Raw genomic sequence first — 22,876 nt, forward strand, 5'->3', positions numbered from 1 at the left:
GCGGGCAGTGGCTGCTCTGGGCGCCTGGAGGGCCCTCCTCCAGCCATGGCTCAGCGGGCACAGGGCGGAGGGACTTGAAGACAGACACTGGAGTCCCAGAGGCTGATGAGCCAGGTGGCCACGTCCGGGGTATCGGTGGGAGGGCAGAGTTTGGGGGGGGGGGCAGGTTCCAGGAGTCACAGCGGCTCCCCTGTCTCGGTCCCACAGCCATGGTGCCCGGACGCTGCCTTCTTGGGGGAGGCGATGGGAGGGCAGAGGCCATCAAGTCCCCACACGCCCCCAGCCCCTTCCCAGCTCCACTGCCTCTGGAGACGCGGGGACAAGGTCACAGCTTGCTCAGCACGGCGGCCACGGGAGGCCCGGCAGCAGCTCTAACAAGGGCCCGATTTCCGGTGCCGCCTCCCTAGCCAGAGGGAGGGGAGTGCGGTCCGACGGGCAGCTGTGCGGGTGGCTCTCCTGCGCTGCTGGAGGCTGGCTCTGTGGGCAAGGTCGCCAGTTGCAGGTCCTACTGTGCCCAGGGTGCCCCTCCCGGGGAACCCACCTCATGCCACCTCGAGGGGTGCTTGCGACGCCATCGTCCCTCCCTGGCACAGCCCGCCCAGGGGGCCAGGGTCCCCGGCCGTGAGGAGGTGCTCACCCACAGGCAGGGTGGCCACTGAGGTCCAGGCGCTCCAGCCAGAGGCACGGGGCCCAGCTGCTCCCCAAAGAGCCGTCCTGTCTGAGGACAGAGGAGGGCGCTGGCCCCCCTGCCCAAACCCCAGCCGGGGCTCACCACCTCCCCTCCAGCCCTGTTCTAGGCTCCGCCCCCTAAAGATCTGTCCTGGCACCCGCTGCCCCTTTGCCCCCTGCTCCCAGGGTCCAGGCTGAAGGTCCTTGTTGGGGAGAGACGGCCGGAGAGCAGGGTCTCCGGGCTGCAGTGTGAGCAGGAGCCGGGAGCCAGCAGAGAGCAGGTGGCTGAGACAGCAGAGCTGGATCTGGGTCAGCCCGGCTCCCGGCCACCTCCGGACCGCAGCGGGTGGTGGTCCATCCAACCCAGCCAGCTCCACGGACAGACAGACAGACGGGGACAGTGCTGCCCACCTCTCCCCGCCCCTGCTCAGCACCCCCTGGTCGGAGTGACCCCGGGCAGGGTCACCGCTCCCCTTCTCCCTGGGAGTTCCCGGGGGTGGCACGCTAAAGATCCCGGCTGGGTCAAAACCGCCGACCCCTCCCTCCTCCCGGGGCACCCGGGTCCCGCCTAAGACGCAGCCTTCTGCCAGGGCCTCGGGGACAGTGTCGGTGGGTTCAAAGCCCGCGGAGCTGCCGGCCCCCCTGGTGCAGAGGTTGGCGGGCCACTGGAGCCGCTGCCGGAACGCTGCCCGCCCCACGCCCCTCCGCCGGCCCCGGCTCGGCTCGCAGGCCGCCTCCTGTGCTGAACAAACCCACGAGGAGCTATTTAAAGCCGCTCCGCGCTGCCGCCAGCGCCCACACAGCCGGGCCCCCCTGGGCAGGAGCTTTGCCTGATCTGTCACAGCAACCCCCTCCCCCGCCCCAGCCTGCAGGCTGCTATTTCTGCTGCGTATTTACCCGGCGGGCGGGGAAAAGAGCCGGGAAAAGGCTTTTAAACAGAGTTCTATTCTGGTGACAGGAGCCGACTGAAGGCCGGGGCGGAGGGAGGCTGGCAGCTGAGGGGGGCTGGCCTGGGAGGGGGCCTCGCCATTCCAGCCACAAGGCGGGTGGGCCGGGTGGCTCCCCATGCGCCCCCTTTCAGCAGGGCTGGTCTTTGGGGGCCCCGGCTTCCTGGTCTGTGTCCCCGGTGGAGTCTGGAATGCACAGGATCAACGTGCTCTTTAAAAAGTACGTTTTTATGGATTTCAGAGAGGAAGGGAGAGGGAGAGAGAAAAAACATCGATGAGAGAGAATCACTGATCGGCTGCCTCCTGCACGCCGCCTACTGGGAATTGAGCCCACAACCCAGGCCTGTGCCCTGACGGGGGATTGAACTGTGATCTTCTGGTTCATAGGTTGATGCTCTCCACTGAGCCACGTGGCTGGGCTCAATGTAGACTCTTGATGTTCCCCTGGGACAGCTTCCCCCCAAAGCCCGAGGGGCCGGGGGTCAGGGACGGCACCCAGCTCCCCCCTCTCACCCGTAGCCGAGGAGGGACAGCCCGGACCCTCCTCTCCAAGCGAGGCGGACGCCACCCGCACCCGCACTGCGCACAGCGTCTGGGTCCCTCAAAGCCGTGTCTGAGCTGAGGACTGGGTGCGGGCGGGGAGTGGGTGGGGAGGGGTGTCAGTGTCCTGGGGCGGCTGTCGGTTCTCCCCCAGGTCTCAGTCCAGAATCCACACCCCCGCTGGGGGCAGGCGCTTCCTTCTGAGGAGAGGGGGCCCCAGCCCCCCCCCCACACCGGCACCCCGCCAGCTCCTCCACTGCCTGCACGTTGGGGCGCCCTCAGCTCGTAGTGCATCGCCCGGCTCTGCTTCCAGCGTCACATGGCCTTGTCCTCTGCGTGTCCTCTCCACGTGTGACCTCATTTTAACTAATTACAGCGGCAGAGGCCCTATTTCCAAATAAGGTCTCATTCTGAGGTTCGGGGTGAACATGCATTTTGGGGGACACTGTTAACCTTGTCCAAGGGTGCCTGTATATGTGTGCATGTGTGTGCACATGTGCCTTGTACACGCACGTGTGTATATGTGCCTGAGTGTGCACACGTGTCTGTGCACATACGTGTGTGCACATGGATATACACATGGTATGTGTGCCTGAGTGTGCACACGTGCCTGTGTGCACATGTGTGCGCACATGGATATACATATGGTATGTGTGCCTGAGTGTGCACACGTGCCTGTGTGCATATGTGTGCGCTCACGGATATACATATGGTATGTGTGTCTGAGTGTGCACATGTGCCTGTGTGCCTGTGTGCATACGTGTGCCACATGTCTGTGCGTGCACGTGTGCAGGCATGCATGTGTGAGTGTGCAACGTTAGGTCTCAAAGGTCACACAGAGCCTGAGGTGGACTTTGCTCTGCAGCCGGCCACGGCGTCCCCTCCCCCCGCAGCCCTGCCCTGACAGGCGGACCTGGGAGGGAAGCACACGGGTTTGTTCTCCTGGTTCTCTCCTTAAAACGGGGCCTCCCAAGTGGCGCGTGAGACCCAGTGACATGAGCACCTTAAGACTCGGGATGCCTTCTGTCGCCTCCTTTCTAGAAGGCGTCCCAGCCCCCCTTCTACACACCCTGCCCAGCAGCCGTCACGGGAGGAAGCCTCGCGTTCCTCACCCCTCGCCCTGCAGCATGGCTCTGGAGCCCTTTACAAGTAAGGCCGGCGCTGGGCCACGCCGCCTGGGGCCACCGTCTCAGTCTTTGAGCAGAAGGCAAAGGAGACGGGGGAGGGGGGCTCAGCGAGGTGGCGGCACAGGTGGGTCCTGGACACGGGTGGCTGGGCAGGCCCCGTCCCGCGAGCTCACTCCCCATGTGAGGACAGACCCGGCTCAGCCCGGAGTTGGAGATGTGCCTGTCTCTGCCACTGCGTCTCCCGTGAGGCCTCGAGTTAACGGTGATCCTGTCCATCTTCATGTGGCAAAGGAGCGTGCACCCGGAAAGGAGCGTGTGCCCCCGCAAAGGAGCGTGCGCCCCCGCAAAGGAGCGTGCGCCCCCGCAAAGGAGCCTGCGCCCCCGCAAAGGAGCCTGCGCACCCTCAAAGGAGCGCGCACCCGCACCCGGAAAGGAGCGCGCACCCGGAAAGAAGCGTGCGCACCCGCAAAGGAGCCTGCGCACCCGCAAAGGAGCCTGCGCACCCTCAAAGGAGCGCGCACCCGCAAAGGAGCGCGCACCCGGAAAGAAGCATGCGCACCCGCAAAGGAGCCTGCGCACCCGCAAAGGAGCGTGCACCCAGAAAGAAGCATGTGCAATGGCTACGGCGTTGCCATGGTGACTGAGGTTTGGGGTTCTGTCTCCTCAGGCGCATGTCAGGCCAATTTGGGTTTAAATATACTCCCAGGCAGCCAGGGGTTGGGAAAGTGGGCCAGACTCCAGCTCTCGGCGCCTCGTGCCTCTGTCTCCCGGGGGAGGCGGGGGGCTCTGACCCAGCTGCTCCCAGGCCCCAGGAGTCAGCTTCACGGAGGGGGCTTGTCAGCCAGGAGAGATGAGCAGCTTGTCCCCAGGGGCCTGGCTGGAGCGGCCTGTCACGTGGTGTCCCAGCCCTGGCTTTGCCGACCCTGGGACCCTGGACAAGGCACTGGGCATCCCTGACCCTCCGTCTCCTCCAGAGAATGGGGCGGGAATACCACATCCCCAAGGTGCCACAGGTCCCTGAGGTGATGCCTGACCCCAGGGACCTCCCGGGGTAAGCTGGCAGGGCCCCTTCCCAGGCTGGCGTTGGGGCCTGTGTCAGGAACTTGGCACCGGGCAGAGCCCGCCATGCCCTCAGCCTGCACCCACCCGGGAACCACTGGGGTCCCTTCCTCCTGCCATGTCCCTCCTGCGCCCTCTACTGGGGACGCGCAGCACTGCGCTCTGGAACCGGAGATGCTACCGTAGCAACGGCCCCAGGCCCCACCACCGTACAGGGGTCCTCAAACTTTTTAAACAGGGGGCCAGGTCACTGTCCCTCAGACCGTGGGAGGGCCGGACTATAGTTTTAAAAAAAACAAACTATGAACAAATTCCTATGCGCACTGCGGGCCCGGGACGCGTTGGCTGCTAAGCAGGACAGGCAGCGGCACCCGGCGGGCCGGATCCATGTCCTCGGCGGGCCGCATGGGGCCCGCGGGCCGTCGTTTGAGGACCCCTGGCTGAAGGTTGACATACCAGCCCTGCAGAATACAGACCCTCCCTGCCGGGGAACCCACCCACAACCACGGGGAGTAAATAGTGACGCGGGAGCTGAGAGGCGCTGATTAGTCACTGGCACACGGATGCCCACAGACACGTCTGTGTAGACACACACACGCAGACAGCAGAGAACTGCGCAGAGACACACCCAGGCCTGGAAGCCCGCAGAGACGCAGACGTCCCTCCCCGCTCCCTCTCCTGGGCAGCGAGACGGAGATGGAGCCACCTTTGCCGAGAGCTTCCAGGGCCATGTCCCTGGCTCCCCACCCTCCTGAAGGAGCCCCACGAGGACCCAGGGCCTGATCCAACACTTCGCATCCCCGCCTGTCCCTCACCTGCTGACCGCCTGCTCCCTGCGGCCACAGGGCCTTTGCACAGGCCAACCTCTGCATGCCCTTGTCTCCCGCTCCCCTCTCCGCATCCTCAGGCCCCACAGCGCCCTCTCCGGTGGGGCCTGGTCAGACCTGATCTCTCCAGCTGCCTTGTCTGTGTGACCTCTGTGTGACCTCTGTGTGACCGGGCATGCAGGGTCCACGAGGGAACAGACATGTCTGGCAGGCTCCCCACTGTGCCCTGGCACAACTTGGGGCCCCCGGTCGGCCTCGGTGAACATCGGTTGAACGAATCAGTGAACAGGTGCAGGGAATGTCGTCACTTGAATGGGTTTCTCCAGATCCCATGATCCGTGACAAGGAAGGCAAGCTTCGGCCACCCCATCCCTCCCACGGCTGCATGGGCCAAGCACCTCTTAGCAGATGTCCTAGGCTCTTCCTGTGACCTGCTGAGCTCTGGCCACCCCGCCGGGTCAGCTCACACCGCCAGGATGACCAGTACCCCGACTCCCAGCTCCACGAGGGCCACGCCCACAGTCAGCCCTTCCCGGGCACGGATGTCATCTGTGAGCTGTAATGAGGATGGTGTGGCGGGGGGGGGGGGGGTGGGAGGTGTTCTGGGAAGGGCCCCTGGGGGGGACAGCGACCCACAGGAAGCTTTGGTCTGAGTCTCACTGAGCACACACTCCACCTGGCTTCCCCCCTTCTTCCCAGAGCAGGAAAGTATCATCATTAAGAACGTTTATCAAAGACAATCAGAGGGTGCAGCCGGGGGTTGGGGGTTAGGGGTTGGGGGGGGGAGGGACCTCGGCGGGAGGCCATGTGGCCCCACTCTGCCCTCTGCCGGCCTGGCCACCCTCCTCCACCCCTCGGCCCACACCTGGCGGGAAAACCACCACCCTGCACTGCCCTCCAGTCCCGGGGACAGCAGGGACGGAAGGCTGATGGCCTCCTGGTGCGTGTCAGGGAGAGGGCAGGTCAGGCGGGGATGGCTCGTCTCTGCCCACACCCTCCCGGGTATTTGCGGCTTCACGTTATAACCCGTTAAAACCACACAACACGCCTTTGTCTTTTTCGTTTGGGAAAGAATAGGTGTTGGTGGCTGTGGAAGTGGGTGAGGTTGTGGAAAATTTGGGCAAACAGAAACTGCCCGAGGAGAAAGGACCCACCCTCAGCCGTGGCCCGTCCTGGCCGAGCTTCTGGTCCACGGGTTCCTCCTGGCTCCGCCCACCAGAGGCGCTGGGGGTCCCCACACGGAGTCTTTCTGCCTCGGACTGCAGGAGGAGGAGAGGCGAAACCTGACTTAGGGACCCCTAAAATGGGGCCTGGGGTCCTAGCAGGCCGGCCTGCCCCGGCACTTCCCCTCTGCATCCACCCACTCCTTCATCCATCCACTCATCCACTCACTCATTCCGGAGACACGGGGCACAGGGCACACCCAGGCTGACCGGGGCCGACCCTCACCAACCTGGAGGGACTGGTGAGCGGAGAATTTGGCAACAACCGCCCCGCCTGGTCACCGGACCAGAGCAGGCAGTGGACACAGTGACCTGGGTGGGCACGCCTGTGTCAGGACCACACCCTCTGCCCTTGAGGCCCCAATGGGTCCCCCAAATCAGGGAGGCTTTTTTGCACAGACGGACCGGTGTTTAAGGAAGCTGGAGGCTGCTGCACCGAGCCCAGAGCGGAGGGTGGGGCCTGGACCAGGTGGTCGCCACGGAGGTTCAGGACCTGCTGGGAATCTGGAAAGAGGTTGAGGGTGGAACGTTCCAGACTTGCAGGCGTGAGGTGTCAGAGGGAGGAGGCAAAGGGGCCACCCAGGTCTTCATGTTGAGGCCCCGGGCAGGGTGGGGTTGGCCCAGTGGACCCTGTGTCCCCCTATGACTATGGAGGAGAGCATGGTGGGGGGCGGGGGGAGATGAGAGGTGTGTGTGGTGGGGGTCAGGGTCAGGGTCAGGGGAGTCAGACGGCACTGGGGGCCAAAGCCTGAGGGGAGGAAGCAGCAGGCGTGGTGGGGGGGGAGCGGGGGAAGGGGGAGGGACATGCTAGGACGAGGCATTCCTAAGGGACCCGGCAAAGGTCAACTAAATAGAAGTCTAAGGATTGATCATCGCATTTAATTAAAAAAAACAAACTGATTGGAGAGAGAGGAAAGGAGAGAGAGAAACGTCGACTTGTTATTCCACTTACATATGCGTCCACTGGTGGCTTCTTGTGTGTGCCCTGACTGGAGATCGAACCCACAACCTTGTTGGGTGGGGGAGGGCGCTCTGACCAACTGAACTATGGCCAGGCCCAGGGCGACGCTTTATTGAAAACACAGGCGTCCTGGGGGTGGGGGCCGGCTGGGGAAAGTGGGAGTACCTTCCCCCTGGGGAAAGTGGGAGTACCGTCCCCCTGGGGAAAGTGGGAGTACCGTCCCCCTGGGGAAAGTGGGAGTACCGTCCCCCTGGGGAAAGTGGGAGGAGTACCGGGGAGGTGAGGGATGCAGTGAGAGGAGACAGGGACCCGCAGGGGGTGGAGGGGGGTGGGGTGCGGAGAGTTCTGCTGTTTTTTCAAGAAGGGAGCGCTCCAGCGCTAAGCAGGTGAGGGGTGGGTTCTCAGCAGCTCCTCTGTGGCTGCCTCCAGGAGAACACGGGTTCTGTGACCACAGGGACCGCCCACTGGGTTCCCCTCCAGCGCCTGGCACACGGAGGTGGCAGGAAGCATCTGTGGAATGAAAGCGTGAGTGTCCAGGTGAGGAGTGTCCAGGTGAGGAGTGTCCAGGTGAGGCGTGTCCAGGTGAGGCGTGTCCAGGTGAGGGGTGTCCAGGTGAGGGGCGGTGAAGGTTTGGCAGGGAGTGAGTGGGGGCGGGAGCGAGGCAGCATGGCCTGGCCTGGCGGAGGGCGCATTTGGCGGGGCGGCAGAGGGGGCTGCAGACCTGGGGCCCAGGGGAGGTCTTGCTAACAGCAGACACGGGTCCTGTGGACCTAACAGGAAGAGGCGGGCCCCAACCCCATATTGAAGGGGAGGGGGCCTAGGATGCAGGGCCCTGGAGGGGGCGTGGGGGCGCGTGGGTCGTGTTCAAAGGCGACTGTTCAGATCCAATGCTAAGAGGGACGTTGTGGACTCAGAAAGGAAGGTCCGGGGCAAACGGGGCAAACGCAGTCTCCTAGTCCCGGGAGCAGCGGGAGCCGGCCAGCCAGTGGGCAAGCCTCCCCGGCGACGCGGTCGTGGATTCCGCAGGGGAGGAGGGCGGCCGTGGCCGGGGCCACCAGCGGAGCCCGGACCTCTCCGCCGGGGTCTCTGCTCCTCGCAGCTTCTGTCTCCCCATCTGTAAGCTGGCCCGTCGGGAGGCCGCTGTCGGAGCGCACTGGGGTTCGGGGGTCCGAGCTCCTGACAGCACCGCTCCTCTGGGGAGGCCAAGGTTCCTCTGTGTTTCCCCCTCCCCTCCCCACGCAGGTCACTAGCGACCCCTCCCCGCGGTCCCCTCTATCAGCGCTCGCCCTGGAATCGCCGGGGTCCTGTTCGCACCGACGGCTAGAGTCTCGATTCAGCGGATCCGGGCACGAGGGCGGCACTTCCAAGTCCCAGGGGCACTGGGGCGCGGGGACCCTCCCCGGGAACCGCGGGCCTAGGAGCGGACTGCGCGGACCGGTCACTCGCGCGGCCAGCAGCGCGGAAGGTTGCCGGGCAGAGCCAGGACGCGCGCGCTTCCATTGGCCGCAGGTGGGCCCCGCCCCGCCCCGCCCGACAGGTAGCGTCCCCGCGCCGCGCCATTGGGCCGCGGCCGCAGGATTCCCCGGGGATTGGCCCAGGTGGCGGCCCCGCCTCGCCCTCATTGGCCGCAGGTGCCACCGCCCCCGCCCGGGACCGCCCGCCCCGCCGATTGGCCGCCGGCTGGTCGGCCATGTTCGGACCCCCCCGCCCCGCGGGCCTCAAGCCGGAGTCCGCGCCCCGCCCGCGGCGCGCCGCCTGGTCCCGCGCGCCCGCCCTCCGCACGCCGCCCAAGTTCCGCGGAGTCGCCCCGACCGACGCCTCTCGGACCCCGCGCCGTGCGCCCTTCCGCGTTCCCCGCCGGCCCCACCTGGCGCCCGGCTGCGGGGGGCCCGCCATGGCTCGAGCGCCCGGGGCGCGGCGCTGACGGCGGCCGGAGCGCCATGCCCAGCAGGACGGGCCCCAAGATGGACGGGAGCGGCGGCCGCGTCCGCCTCAAGGCGCACTACAGCGGGTGAGCGGCTGGGGTGGGGGCGCACCGCGCGGGCTGGGGCGCCGCTGCTGTGGGCGCCGAGGGTGGGGGTCCGGGTCGCGGCGCGGGAGGGAGGGGACGGCGCGGCCCCTGCGGGCCCAGGGGCGAACCGGGAGGTCCTGACGCACCGGCGCCGAGCGGCGGCCGCGGCGTCCTCCCCGCCCCGCGGGGTTTCCTGCGCGCGGTCTTGTTGGGGGGCCTCCGCGGCGCGCCCCTCGGCCCTGGGCCCGGTGGTGACATTTTCTCTGGAAAGTTCGCTGGAATCTTAAGGTCACAAACCTGCAGAGGCTAAACTTTCTGTCCGATTGTGAAAGCTGCGGGCAGACGTTTGCGAATCGGGGTTTCCTAAATGTTCCCACTGTACCCGGCAAGCGGTCTCGGTTTAGGGAAAGTTCAAGGACCCAGGCGGAGGCCGGGCGGTGCGCGCTTGGAGGGCTGGGGCGCCTGGAGAGCTCGGGCGCGGTTCCCCTGGGGCTGGACCTTTGGGGGACTGATCAGCCTTGCGGCGCGCTGGCCTCGACCTGCCTCGCCACGAAATGGGGCGAGCGGCCGCCTCCCAGGCGTCCGTGGCGGGAGCGCTGGACACTTGGCGGCGGGGAAGCGCAGAGCCCGGGACCCCGCCGCCGCCCCCCCGCGCGGTGTAGACGGCGCCGGAGGAAGAGCGAGGTGCCTTAGCTGCTGCGTCCTTCCGCCGGCGTTGGGGTCCCGGACTCGCACCTGGTGCCGTCGGACCTCCGCTGCCCGGTGTAGCGAAGCGCCGACCCTGCGGGTGAGCTGGGCCGTCTCGCCAAAGCGGCCTTCCAGTTCCATGGGGTCTGCCCGAGGGGCACCCTAGGGCGCGGCCTGAGGCCCGAGGAGAGGGGCGTTGGGCCCTGGACCTCCTGAGGGGCCCCTCTGCCATCCTCAGCCAGGTGAGGTGGGTGGCTGGTGGCGCGGTGTTGCTGGCCCACCCGGAGGGAAGGAGCGTTTCCGGGGAAGCCTGGCCCGCTGTCCAGCCCCCCTGAACCGTGGGGCCTTGCTTCTGGCCTGGGAGGGTGGGCTGAGATGGAGGCTGGCGGGGTCTTGGATCTGCCAAGAGCCAGAGCATCTTGGATTGCCGGTGGGTCGACGTGGAACCTTCCAGTCTAGTAACCAGGGACTTGGACAAACGGGAGAGGATCCTTAGGGAGAGGATGTGCACGCCCAGAGGGCCTGGGGTGGGTGGGGGTGGGAAGGAATTGACCCTCCGGCCACCCGGGCGCAGGCTCCTGTAGGCACCTCGGGGCGCTGAGCTTGGGCGTGGCGGTGGGAGCTGGTCTGGGGAAAGTTCCGCAGACGCAGGGGGGTTCTGGGCAGGCCGGCCGGCCACCCCATTCCCTCCACGGCTCTGCCCCTGGAGAGAGCTTTGGTTACCAGGGGTAATGTGACCTGTTGAGTCTGGTTTCCCCAGCGGATGAGGCCACGCCCCACACTCTTTCCTCTTCCTTCCCTTCCCGACCTCTGCTCCCTCCCCCTTCCCCTCACCCTCCCCTCTTTCCCCTGCCCTCTCCCTCCCCCTTCCCCTCACCCTCCCCTCTTTCCCCGGCCCTTTCCCTCCCTCTTCCCCTCACCCTCCCCTCTTTCCCCTGCCCTCTCCCTCCCTCTTCCCCTCACCCTCCCCTCTTTCCCCTGCCCTCTCCCTCCCTCTTCCCCTCCCTCCTCCTCCTCCTCCACTCCTCCTCTCTCTCCCGCACCCCTCTTTTGCCCTCGGCTGCACCTTCCCAGGTCCAGCTCCTCCCTCCCTTCCCTGCCTGCCTTTCCTATTGGCCCTCCCCCCCCCCCCCACTGAGCTGGGGGACCTGGTCCTCAGAGTTGGGCAGTGACGCTGGTCTGGAATGGGCTCACCAAAATCAGCGCCCACTTATCCTGACCCCTCCCCGCCCCCGTCCAGGTGATGAAATTCTGTGCGTGGATGAGAAGTTGTTTTTGTGCATCAGGGCCAAGGCTGAGGGTCAGACACACTGAAGACACTATTTTTAAAAAAAATATGTTTTTATTGATTTCAGAGAGGAAGGGAGAGGGGCAGAGAGAGGAACATCCATGATGAAAGTCATTGATGGCTGCCCCCCTGCGCGTCCCCTACTGGGGCTTGAGCCCGCAACCTGGGCATGTGCTCTGACCGGGAATCGAACCCGACCTCCTGGCTCATAGGTGACGCTCAACCACTGAGCCACGCGGGCTGGGCGAAGACCCTGTTCCTAACGAGGGGGGTCTTCCACCGCCCCCCATTGCTGATGCTTCTCCTGGTCATCCTTGCCCATCCTCTGAGCCTCCCCCCCTGCCCCCCAAAGGCTTGAGATCAGGGTCTCCTTCCCGCCCAGCTGGGCCTCTGGAGGGTGTATGGTCCTTGGAGTCTGAGGGAGGTCTGACGGAACCTGCATTTTTTCAGGGTTATTTTTGGGGTGATGCTCGGCAGGTTTGGGGGCCCTCATCTTCCCGGACAAGCCTCAGACGCCTGCTTTTCTAAGATCATGGAAATGACGGCTGGGTCTTCCCTCTTCCCTCACTCCAGCTCTAGGACCTTCTGTGTGCAAAGCTCGGGGCTGGGTCCTGTGGCCGGGAGACCTGGGGTCCAGGGAGGGACAAGGTACTGGGTGCTGACCCCTGGCCACCCGCTCAGGGCTCCATCTTGCTCGGGGGCTGCTTGATTCCGGATTGGGGTGAGATTAGGGCTGCTGGTCAGGGGTCCGGCATGGGGGGTGGGGGTGGGGGTGGGAGGGGTGGGGGTGGGAGGGCCCAGCCCAGGGCTGTGAGGTCAGGCCTTGCTGCAGGCTGGTGACGGGGTAGGGGTGGGGGGCCCTTGGAGATCCATCCTGATGGTTGGGGTCCTGGAGGGGAACATGAGCTTCCACTTGGAGGTAGGATGCAGGGGGAGGTCAAAGGGGAAGGGGTGGCAGACTCCCAACTTCCGGAGTTCCTGGGGGCAGGAGGACTAGTGTCGGGCAGTGTGGGCACCGGGTGAGGGTGACCCCAGGGGGATGGGGTGATGGGGTAGGAGGCGGGGTGGGGAACGGTCCCCATCTGCTGAGACACCATCCCACAGGCTGTGGGGGTGACAGGCAGGGTCAGCTGTGGGCTGCTGGGGGCAGCTGCTGAGGGTCTTTGAGTAGACGATGGCCAGTGCCAGAGGGGAGGGGTGGGCAGCTGGGGGCCACCCATGTGAGCCAGGCCTGTGGGTGGGGCCCTGGGCGGCTGTGGTCAGCGAGGTGGATCCTGGCGGCCCTGGACTTACGACCCTGTGGTCAGAGGCCTTACAAACCCTTGTTGGGAGGGATTCGGGAGCCAGCGGCCTGCACCGCGCAGACCTGCATTCCTCTGGCTCGGCAGGTCTCAGGGCCAGGTCTCAGGGCCCCGCAGATGCTTTAAGGCCCTGTTCTCGGGGTGTCAGCACTGTGACCTTCCCTGCAGCTTCCTTCTGCTCGAGGACGAGCTTCCCGCTGTTTCAGCAAAGTCCGGTCCCTCCCCTTCCCTCCCCTCGGGGCGGGGGTGAGGGGGACAGAACTGGTGCTTGTTTCAGGAAGAGGAGGGAGAAGAACAGCCCTCTCCCTCCTCTGGGAGGGGAGGGGAGGGAGGGGGGGCGCCCCGCCTGTGAAGGCCAGCCCTCAGAGGGTGACCCAGAATCCCCGAGCCACCTCCGGCCTCCCTGCGTCAGCGTCCCATTTCTGGAGGAAAAGATGAAAGGCCGTAGCATTCTGTGACTTGGCTTTTCCAAAATAATTGTGCAGGAGGCATCGGACGGTCCCTCCAGGGCCCTGGTCTCTGCGCTGGTCCATCCCGCCCCTCCCCCACCCGCTGTCCCGGCCTCCTGGGGCCTCAGTCCTGGGATGGGGATGGGCACGCTCACGCACCCGCACTGTCCAGGTTTGGGGGACGGTTTAAGGAAACGGACGGGCTTGACCTGAAGGGCCTGTGTCCGCCTCCCTCAACCCCACCCCACCCCACCCCTCCTCCATCCCACCCCATCCCCACCCTGTGCCTTTGGGCAGGACTCGAACCTGGTGCCTGAGCCGATGCTTGCCCCACGCCCACTAGGGGGCGCTCCTGCTACCCCCCCCCAACCCCAGCCCCCTTGCAATGGAACTGGTCAGTGGTCTGGGCAGTTCCATTGACTTAGTCGGTAATCTGGTTCATCGGTCATCTGGTTCATCGGTCATCCGCCTTTGACTCGATGTCCGTGTCCGCCCCGGTGACGCCTCCGCATCCTCTTGTTCCAGGGACATCCTGGTCAGCAGCCTGGACGCCGCCACCACCTTCGAGGAGCTGTGTGCGGACGTGAGGGACATGTGCAGCCTCCCCCAGGGCCAGCCGCTCACCCTCAAGTGGGTGGACAGTGAAGGTAGCCGGCCCGGGTTCTCTCTCTAAACCTGTGCACCCCAGGGGCCCGCCCTCCGTGGGGGTGGAAAACCGCCAAACCGGCGGGGGGTGGGGGGTGGGGTGGGGGGGGAATTGGGGGGGAGTGAGGCCTGGGCGGAGGTTGGCCGCCTTCAGAAGGGCAAGTGGGTGGGGTGGGCAGGTGAGACACCCCAGGGAGGACGGCAGGGGGCTCGGCCCCACCGTGGGCTCCTCCGGACCCTCCGTACAGACGGCCCCTTCTCACGTGGGGCTTTCCTGCGGGCGGTTTGGAAGGGCAGGGAAGTGCCGTGTGGGCCCCTCTCATTCTGCGCTCTCTCTTCTCACTCTGTCTCTCTCTCTCTGTCTCTCTCTTCTCTCTCTGTCTCACTCTGTCTCTCTCTGTTTTCTCTCTGTGTCTCTCTGTCTCTCTCTCTCTTCTCTCTCTGTCTCTCTCTCTCTGTCTCTCTGTCTCTGTCTCTCTCTGTCTTCTCTCTGTCTCTCTCTGTCTCTCTCTGTCTTCTCTCTGTCTCTCTCTCTGTGTCTTTCTGTCTCTGTCTCTCTTCTCTCTCTGTCTCTCTCTTCTCTCTCTGTCTCTCTCTCTGTCTCTGTCTCTCTCTCTCTCTCTGTCTCTCTCTGTCTTCTCTCTGTCTCTGTCTCTCTCTGTCTTCTCTCTCTCTGTCTCTCTGTGTCTCTGTGTCTCTGTGTCTCTCTCTGTCTCTGTCTCTCTGTCTCTCTCTGTCTCTCTCTCTCTGTCTTCTCTCTGTCTCTCTCTCTCTGTCTCTCTCTCTCTGTCTTCTCTCTGTCTCTCTCTCTCTGTCTCTCTCTCTCTCTCTGTCTCTCTCTCTCTGTCTCTCTCTCTCTCTCTCTGTCTCTCTCTCTGTCTCTCTCTCTCTCTGTCTCTCTCTCTCTGTCTCTCTCTCTCTGTCTCTCTCTCTGTCTGTCTCTCTGTCTTCTCTCTGTCTCTCTGTCTCTCTCTCTCTCTCTCTCTCTCTCTCTCTCTCTCTCTCTCTGGCTCCCTGCCTCCCCCTCTCCCTCAGTCAGACACAAAGCTGAGGGCTGGGGAGACCGTCCAGGAGACCTCCCTCTCCGATGACGGGGGTGACGGTGACTGGCAGCTGGTAGTCAGGGCGCAGGGGAGCCCGCCCCCCTTGGAAAGGGCACGTGGTCACTGGTTCTAGGCTGTCTGTGCTCCCTGTCCAGCGACGGATGGCCAGGCGCCTTCCCTTCGGGCTGGGACTGACCTAAGAGGAGCATTCTGGCCCGGGGCTGTGGCCGCCCGGGGCTGTGGCCGCCCGGGGCGGGGCTGTGGCCGCGTGGGGCTGTGGCCGCGTGGGGCTGTGGCCGCCCGGGGCTGTGGCCGCGTGGGGCTGTGGCCGCCCGGGGCTGTGGCCGCCCGGGGCGGGGCTGTGGCCGCGTGGGGCTGTGGCCGCCCGGGGCTGTGGCCGCGTGGGGCTGTGGCCGCGTGGGGCTGTGGCCACGTGGGGCTGTGGCCGCCCGGGGCTGTGGCCGCGTGGGGCTGTGGCCGCCCGGGGCGGGGCTGTGGCCGCGTGGGGCTGTGGCCGCGTGGGGCTGTGGCCGCCTGGGGCGGGGCTGTGGCCGCGTGGGGCTGTGGCCGCGTGGGGCTGTGGCCGCCTGGGGCGGGGCTGTGGCCGCGTGGGGCTGTGGCCGCCCGGGGGCGGGGCTGTGGCCGCGTGGGGCTGTGGCCGTGTGGGGCTGTGGCCGCGTGGGGCTGTGGCCGCCCGGGGCGGGGCTGTGGCCGCGTGGGGCTGTGGCCGCGTGGGGCTGTGGCCGCGTGGGGCTGTGGCCGCCCGGGGGCGGGGCTGTGGCCGCGTGGGGCTGTGGCCGCGTGGGGCTGTGGCCGCCCGGGGCGGGGCTGTGGCCGCGTGGGGCTGTGGCCGCCTGGGGCGGGGCTGTGGCCGCGTGGGGCTGTGGCCGCCCGGGGGCGGGGCTGTGGCCGCCCGGGGCGGGGCTGTGGCCGCGTGGGGCTGTGGCCGCCCGGGGCTGTGGCCGCGTGGGGCTGTGGCCGCCCGGGGCTGTGGCCGCCCGGGGCTGGGTATGGACTGGTTCTGCGGGGCCCTGGATCCCTCCGCTCTGGGGGAGCGCCCGCCGTCGTGGGGACCGCTTGGCCTCAGGCCTGCGGTGGCCTCAGCCGTGTGTCTTGCTGCCCAGGTGACCCCTGCACTGTGTCCTCCCAGATGGAGCTGGAGGAGGCCTTCCGCCTGTCCTGTCAGCGCAGGAGCGTCGGGCTCATCATTCACGGTCAGTGGCGGGCGTGGCGGGCGCTGTGGGCGCTGCGGGGGAGGGGGGCGGGGCATCCCTCCAGGGGGCCCATCCTTGCATCTTTGCCAGACCACCCCGGGGGCCTGGGAGCCATGTGGAGGGTCCCGGTTTAAAGTCCTCGGGCGCCAGGAATTGAAGGATGTTGAACGGAAGGCCCCTCGGATTTCCTTTTCTCTTCCGTGTCATTAACCCGAGCGAAGTGGCCGTGAGCGGTGCCGTCAGGAAGCGGTCTGCTCCCTGGGGCAGACGCCTGGGTCCTGCTGTGAGTCCCGGGCACGGGCATCCCCAGAGTGTCGGCCCAGCTCGCCCAGCTGCCTCCAGGTCTCCCCGAGCTCGAGGGTCTGGGTGCCCAGCGGGCGGGCAGAGCAGGGGACCGTCCCCCGGCACCGCTCAGGGACACACAGACCCGCCCTGTGGCTTCCCAGGCCCCCTCTTCCCTCAGCCGGCTAGACTCAGAGCCGGGGTGGTAATTGAAATATCGCTGTCATTCCAGTAGAGTCTGCAAATTGGGCTTTTGCCCGGCTGGCGTGCTCAGTGGTTGAGCATCGACCTATGAGGTCAGGGTTCGATTCCTGGTCAGGGCTCGTGCCCAGTTGCAGGCTCCATCCCCAGTGTGGGGCGTGCAGGAGGCAGCTGAGCAACGATTCCCTCTCATCATGGATGTTTGTATCTCTCTCCCTCCCTCTCTGAAATCAATAAAAAATATATATATTTAAAAGGTTGGTTTCCGTTTTAAATTGGGGCTTGTCACATTTTCAGGGTTCCACAGGGTGTCTGTGGGCCCACTTGGAGGCTCCGGCCGCCGTGGCCGACCAGCCACGTGGTGGACGGGAGCGTGAAACGGGTCACGGTGTCCTGTCCGTTGGTCACTTTCCTTAACTAAGCTGGGCGACTCGGTTAAAATACCCTAATTTGGTAGCTCTCCCTACAGACGTGGTTTCGATAGGAAAGTTCACCGGTCCCTTTATTACTGCGGCGTGCGCTCATTCACGTGCCGGCAGCATGCCCAGCTGTGGCGTTTAAGAATTCCCTGTCGCCCTTACCGGTTTGGCTCAGTGGATAGAGCGTCGGCCTGCGGACTGAAGGGTCCCAGGTTCGATTCCGGTCCAGGGCATGTACCTTGGTTGCGGGCACATCCCCAGTGGGAGGTGTGCGGGAGGCGGCTGATCAATGTTTCTCTCTCATCGATGTTTCTGGCTCGCTATCCCCCTCCCTTCCTCTCTGTAAAAAATCAATAAAAAAATATATTTAAAAAAATAAAAATTCCCTGTTTTCCAGGGTAAGAGGGAGGTTGTTTTAGCTTGGTTCCAGTAATTCCTCAGCTGCCGTTTCAGTAATTTACCGGGAAGGTCCGGGTTCGTGTGACGGTATTTCATGGGGAACTGAGTCCAGAGACACGGAGTGTAGTGAGCTTTCAGAGGTCGACTTCGGGGAGGGCTGTGGGACCCTCCTCTCCGCACTAACTTAGTGCCCCCCCCCCGGCGGCCCGTACCGTCGGGGTCCCATAGGAGGGACTGGGGTGGACACACAAGTGCTTGGTTCCCAGTCTTTGCCTTTTTTTTTTTTTTTTTTTAATGTATTTTTTACTGATTTCAGAGCGGAAGGGAGAGGGAGAGAGAGAGAGAGAGAGAGAAACCTCAATGACGAGAGAATCATAGATCGCCGCCTCCTTCACGCCCCGCACTGGGGATCGAGCCTGCCACCCGGGCATGTGCCCTGACCGGGAATCGAACCCGGGACCCTTCAGTCCGCAGGCCGACGCGCTCTCCACTGAGCCACACCGGCCAGGGCTCCTTGCCGTCCTGAGCATCTCCCAGAAGCAGGTGATCTTCGTCCACGCGGGCTCTGTGCACGTGTGTGGTCAGCCCGACCTGACGCCTTCCCCTGAGACTGTACCTGGTGGCAGACACTCGGTGCTAACTCTCTCTCCCTCTCTCTCCGCCCCCCTCCCCCCCCCCCCCCCCCCCCCCCCGCTCCGGTGCAGTTTTCCCGAGCATCCCCGAGCAGCCCGGCATGCCGTGCCCCGGAGAAGACAGTGAGTACTGCCCGCCTCGTCCTCGGACTCTGTCGGGGCCGAGGGCTGAGCTTTGACGTGTTTGCCCGCGAGGGCAAGTGGGATGCGGGTGGCCTGTGGCCTAGGCCCCTGCACCCCGTGATGACGCACGGGCGTGCGCGGTGGTGGGCCGCCTGTGCGTTTTCACTGGCTGGTGTCCCTGCTGTCTGTGTGTCTGTCCCGTGCGTGAGCGTGGAGGTACCGCCAGTCCTGGGAGCGCCCTGATCTTCCCCGGGAGGGAAGGGGCCGGGCGGGACAGAGGGCGAGGGAGGCGGCCCAGTCTCGGAGCTGGCACGCCCGCCTGGCCGTCCCCTGGGAGACAGAGGTGGGGAAGGGGGTGGGAGGGGTGCGGCTGGAGATTTGGAGGCTGGGGCGTCCCGCTGAGCAGGCGGCGAGGGAGGCACCTTCCGGCAGCGGCCCAGCCAGGCGGGCCATCCGGGGGGCTCCCCGGGCCCAGGAGCTCCGGCCTCAGGTAGGGGAGGGTCGTGGTGTTGGCTCAGCCTCTGCTGTGCCGGGACGTGGGGGTCAGGGGCGCTGAGGACGCGGGCCGCTGCCAGAGGCAGACGTGGGTGACGGCCGGGCGGTGACCACATCGCTGTGGGGGAATTGGAGACGTGTGAGCCTCGCCCGAGTCCCGCTCGGCCACGGGAGCGGGCCCTCGGGACGCTTACGGGCGGCCCTGAGGCTCTGGGACGCCCCACCCGTGCTGCGGTGCCGCGGGCGCCGGGGGCCAAGGGGGCCGAGGGCCGGTGTCTCCCTGGGCACGGTCCCCGCTGCGGCGCTGGCGTCACCGGGCCGGCAGCCACGAGGAGCGGGACGGCCTCGTCTCGCTGGTCAGGACGGGCAGAGCCCTCCTCACAGGCGCCTGCTGTTGGGAAGTTGGCATTCTCTCCAGTCAGTATTTTACTCTGTAAATGTTCTCATGTTTCACTTGGTTTCAATGCTGATCTCGGGCAGTGAGGACAGCCCGGATCTGGCCACCTGATGGCCACGACACCCACGTTCCTGGTCAGTTTTCGCGGCCTCGGGCAGCTCCACCCAACGCCGAGGGTGCGTGTGAGGGTCCGACGGTGGGCGGTGAACGTGTCCCTGGGCTAGTGAGGCCCTCGGCGGGCGGGGTGGGCTGACACAGCGCGGCCGGAGGTGGACACGTGGCAGGAACGTGGCCGCGCGTGGTACCTGGGCACGTCTGGCTGGGAGGGGACCGTGTTGCCCCAGCCTGGCCGGTCTTCGTGGTCCGCAAAACGCTGTCCCGCACGTCCTGTTCGACGTGGACTGAATCGGTTTTACAGTGTGTTCTTTTCATCCTCACCCGAGAACGTGCTGCTTGGTGTTTTCAGAGCGAGAGGAGGGTGGGGGGACGGGGAGAGAAGAACATCCATGTGAGGGAGAAACACGGATCCGTTGCATCCCGTAGGCGCCCGCCCGGGGATCGGACCCTCACCGTTTTGGAGTGTGATGACCCGCGGCCCCCGAGCCGCACCGGCCAGGGCTGCGTGTGGTTTTTTGCGGAACCTCCACACCATCTTCCACCGTCGGCGTGCGGGTCACGATTCCTTCGCGTCCTGTCACCCTTCCTTCTGGTTTTGTTCGATGGCAGCCACCTGCCGGGTGTGAGGGGTGTGTCGCGGGCGTTCTGATTTGTGGCTTTGATGCTGGTCGAGTTGCTTCTGTGTGTGGGGCGAGGCGGGTCCCACCTCACCCTGCGGCCTGGCCGTCAGTCCTCCCAGCGCCGTCCGACGAGGACACTGTCTTCTCCCCGCCTCGGCCGTGGCACCTGCTTGGAAACCCTGGGCCCACGGGTGTGAAGGCTGATTTCTGGGCTCCGTCTGTCCCTCCGGCCTCTGTCCGTCCGTCTGTCCGCAGCGCCACGCTGGTGCCACACCGTGGCTTTGCCGCCGGTTGTAAACCAGGATGTGTGGCCCCTAGGTTTCTTGTTCTTATTCCACATGGATTGGCTGCTCGGGGCCCGGCGAGGTTCCACGTGCATCTTAGGAGAGTTTTTCCGTTTCTGAAAAAAAACAAAACAAAACAAAAAAAACGTGGGATCTGGATACCGATGGGAGTAGACGGTGGATGTCTTTCGACTTATTTGTGCCTTTTGGTTGTGTTTCTGTAGTTTCCATTGTACAGGTTTTCCTGTGTGTGTGTGTGTGTGTGTGTGTGTGTATTTGTGTGTGTGTATTTGTGTGTGTGTATGTGTGTGTGTGTATGTGTGTGTGTATTTGTGTGTGTATTTGTGTGTGTGTATTTGTGTGTGTGTATTTGTGTGTGTGTGTGTATTTGTGTGTGTGTATGTGTGTATTTGTGTGTGTGTGTGTGTGTGTGTTTACTGTCCCCATTTTGCAATGTTTTAAATTTTTTGTTAACCCTCCCGAGGACATTGTTTTCTCTGATTTTTTTTTTTAAGGAATAGAGATACACTTTTTAAAAATATATTTTATTGATTTTTTACAGAGATGAAGGGAGAGGGATAGAGAGTTAGAAACATCAATGAGAGAGAGACATCGATCAGCTGCCTCCTGCACAGCCCCCACTGGGGATGTGCCCGCAACCAAGGTACGTGCCCTTGACCGGAATCGAACCCGGGACCCCTCAGTCCGCAGGCCGACGCTCTATCCACTGAGCCAAACCGGTCAGGGCTCCTCTGATTTTTTAAGAGAGAATGGAAGGGCGGGGGAGAGACAGAGAGAGACACATGGATGGGTTGCCTCCCGCACACACCACAGCCGGGGCGGGTTTCTAGCCTGCAGCCGAGGAGGTGCGTGCCCTTGACCGGACTTGAACCCTCGACCTTTCAGTCCGCAGGCTGACGCCGCGGAGCCACCGGCCAGGGCTCCTCGTACAAGTCTTCCGTCTCCTGGTCGGGTTTATTTCTAAGCACCTTACTCTTTTTTCCTGCTCGTGTCGATGGCACCGGTTTGTTAACGTCCTCTGTGGGTGGTACAGAAACCGAACGGGCTTCCGTTGACTTTGTACCCTCCCGTGTTCTGCTGACCTCGTGAGTTCCGATGACGTTTTTTTGCGTGAAATGGTTAGCGTTGCCCGTGTCTGTTTTATTCTTTTCCAGCCCGGTTCCCTCTTGTTGGTGCGCGTGTCCTGTTGCTCTGGCTGGCGTGCCCAGGGCGCGTGGAGGGGGAGCGGTGAGCGCGGGCGCCTTGCTCTTGTCCGTGATCCGAGAGGCGAGGGTGAACCCTCCGCCGCCGTTGACATGTTTGCTGTGGGTCGTTACATCGAGGCACTTCCCTCCTGTGGCATCGCAAACGTGCAGCCCAGCCCACGTGGCTCCGTGGCCGAGCGTCGACCTGTGAACCAGGAGGTCACAGTTCAAATTCCGGTCGGGGCACATGCCCGGTGGCGGGCTCGATCCCCCGTAGGGGGTGTGCAGGAGGCGGCCGGTCAGTGATTCTCTCCCATCGTTGATGTTTCTCTCTCCCTCTCCTTTCCTCTCTGAAATCAATTAAAAAAATAAAAATAAAAAAAAGAGCCCTGGCCGGTGTGGCGCAGTGGGTAGAGCATCAGCCTGTGGACGCAGGGTCCCGGGTTCGATTCCGGTCAAGGGCATGGGCCATGCCCTGGTCAGGCATGTGCAGGAGGCAGCCCATCCTCACTTCCATGTTTCTCTCTGCCTCTCTCTCTCTCTCTCTCTCTCTCTCTCTCTCTCTCTCTCTCTCTCTCGCTTCAGCTCTCTCTAAAAGTCAGTGGAGAAATAGCCTCGGGTGAGGAGGGTGAGGATTCACAAACAAAACAACAACAAAAGACGTCCTGTCCTGTCCTCCTCGGAATTTCCTGAGGGTCTGTCTGTCTGTCTGTCTGTCTGGATGGCCTGCGGGTAGCTGCTCACCACTCCCAGCTCTCCGTCCCTTCCCTCACCCGAGGGCAGAGGTGGGAGGGAGAGGGCCCGGGAGAGGAGTCATCTCCGGTGATCAGCAGTTCACTCTCCGACATTCCGGGTGGCGAGCCGTGGAGATGGGTGAGTGGGCCCCGGAGGACACGGGAGCCCTGCCGCCCTTTCCCCACGCCGGGCCCCGTGCGCTGCTTCTAGCGGGCGTCCCAACGGAGCCGAGTCCGTGTATGACACACCGGTGGTCCCGTCCGCCTGGCGGGGGTTTGGGGAACCTCTGACTGGCAGCTGGTGGCGACCTGGGCCGGCGTCTGACCTGGGCAGGGGGTCGGGGGGCGGGCGGGGGGACAGCCTTCAGGACGGAGCCCCTCTCCTGCGGGATATGCTGCTGCTCCGGGGAGGCCCCGTCCGGATGGAGCTGTTGGGTCACATGAGGGGGAAGCGCACGCGGCACCTCCTGCCTCTAGTTTGTTGAGTGTTTTTACCGCGGAAGGATTTTCTTTCTTTTTATTTCTTTAAATATATTTTATTGATATTTTACAGAGAGGAAGGGAGAGGGATAGAGAGCTAGAAACATCGATGAGAGAGAAACTTCGATCAGCTGCCTCCTGCACACCTCCCACTGGGGATGTGCCCGCCACCAAGGTCCATGCCCTTGACCGGAATCGAACCCGGGACCCTTCAGTCCGCAGGCCGACGCTCTATCCACTGAGCCACACTGGTCGGGGCCCGCGGAAGGATTTTCAACGTTGTCGGGTGTTGTTTCCCGTCCGTGGACGTGATCGCGTGGTTTTTCCTTCGCCCGTGAGGGTGCAATGTTCGGTCTGCCATCTGCGCGCTGGGCCGCCGTTCCGGAGTCGCCCCCTCGCTCCGCGTGTGACCCCCCTCGCGTGCGGCTGGTCCTGCGAGGCCGATCTCGCTCGTGTGCCCGTCTGGTTTGGTGCCAGGATCGTGTGTGTTCTCTCCT

General features: G+C 64.4%; 1 protein-coding gene across 2 annotated transcripts in view; it reads left to right on the forward strand.

Annotated features, from left to right (window-relative positions):
* The first annotated feature begins 9,107 nt into the window (after window positions 1-9,107).
* The window catches only part of PRKCZ (protein kinase C zeta), a 75,670-nt gene continuing 61,901 nt past the window's right edge, over window positions 9,108-22,876 (forward strand). The window contains exons 1-4 of one of the 2 annotated variants that reach the window (XM_080652250.1): window positions 9,108-9,364; window positions 13,615-13,736; window positions 15,902-15,991; window positions 17,997-18,047. In XM_080652250.1, coding sequence (XP_080508376.1) covers window positions 9,294-9,364; window positions 13,615-13,736; window positions 15,902-15,991; window positions 17,997-18,047 — 334 coding nt within the window. In that variant the 5' untranslated portion in view covers window positions 9,108-9,293. The remainder of the gene's footprint in view (window positions 9,365-13,614; window positions 13,737-15,901; window positions 15,992-17,996; window positions 18,048-22,876) is intronic. The other variant, XM_080652251.1, reaches the window with a different exon arrangement.

Source organism: Plecotus auritus (assembly GCF_963455305.1).
Source record: "Plecotus auritus genome assembly, chromosome: 2".
Lineage (NCBI taxonomy): Eukaryota > Metazoa > Chordata > Mammalia > Chiroptera > Vespertilionidae > Plecotus > Plecotus auritus.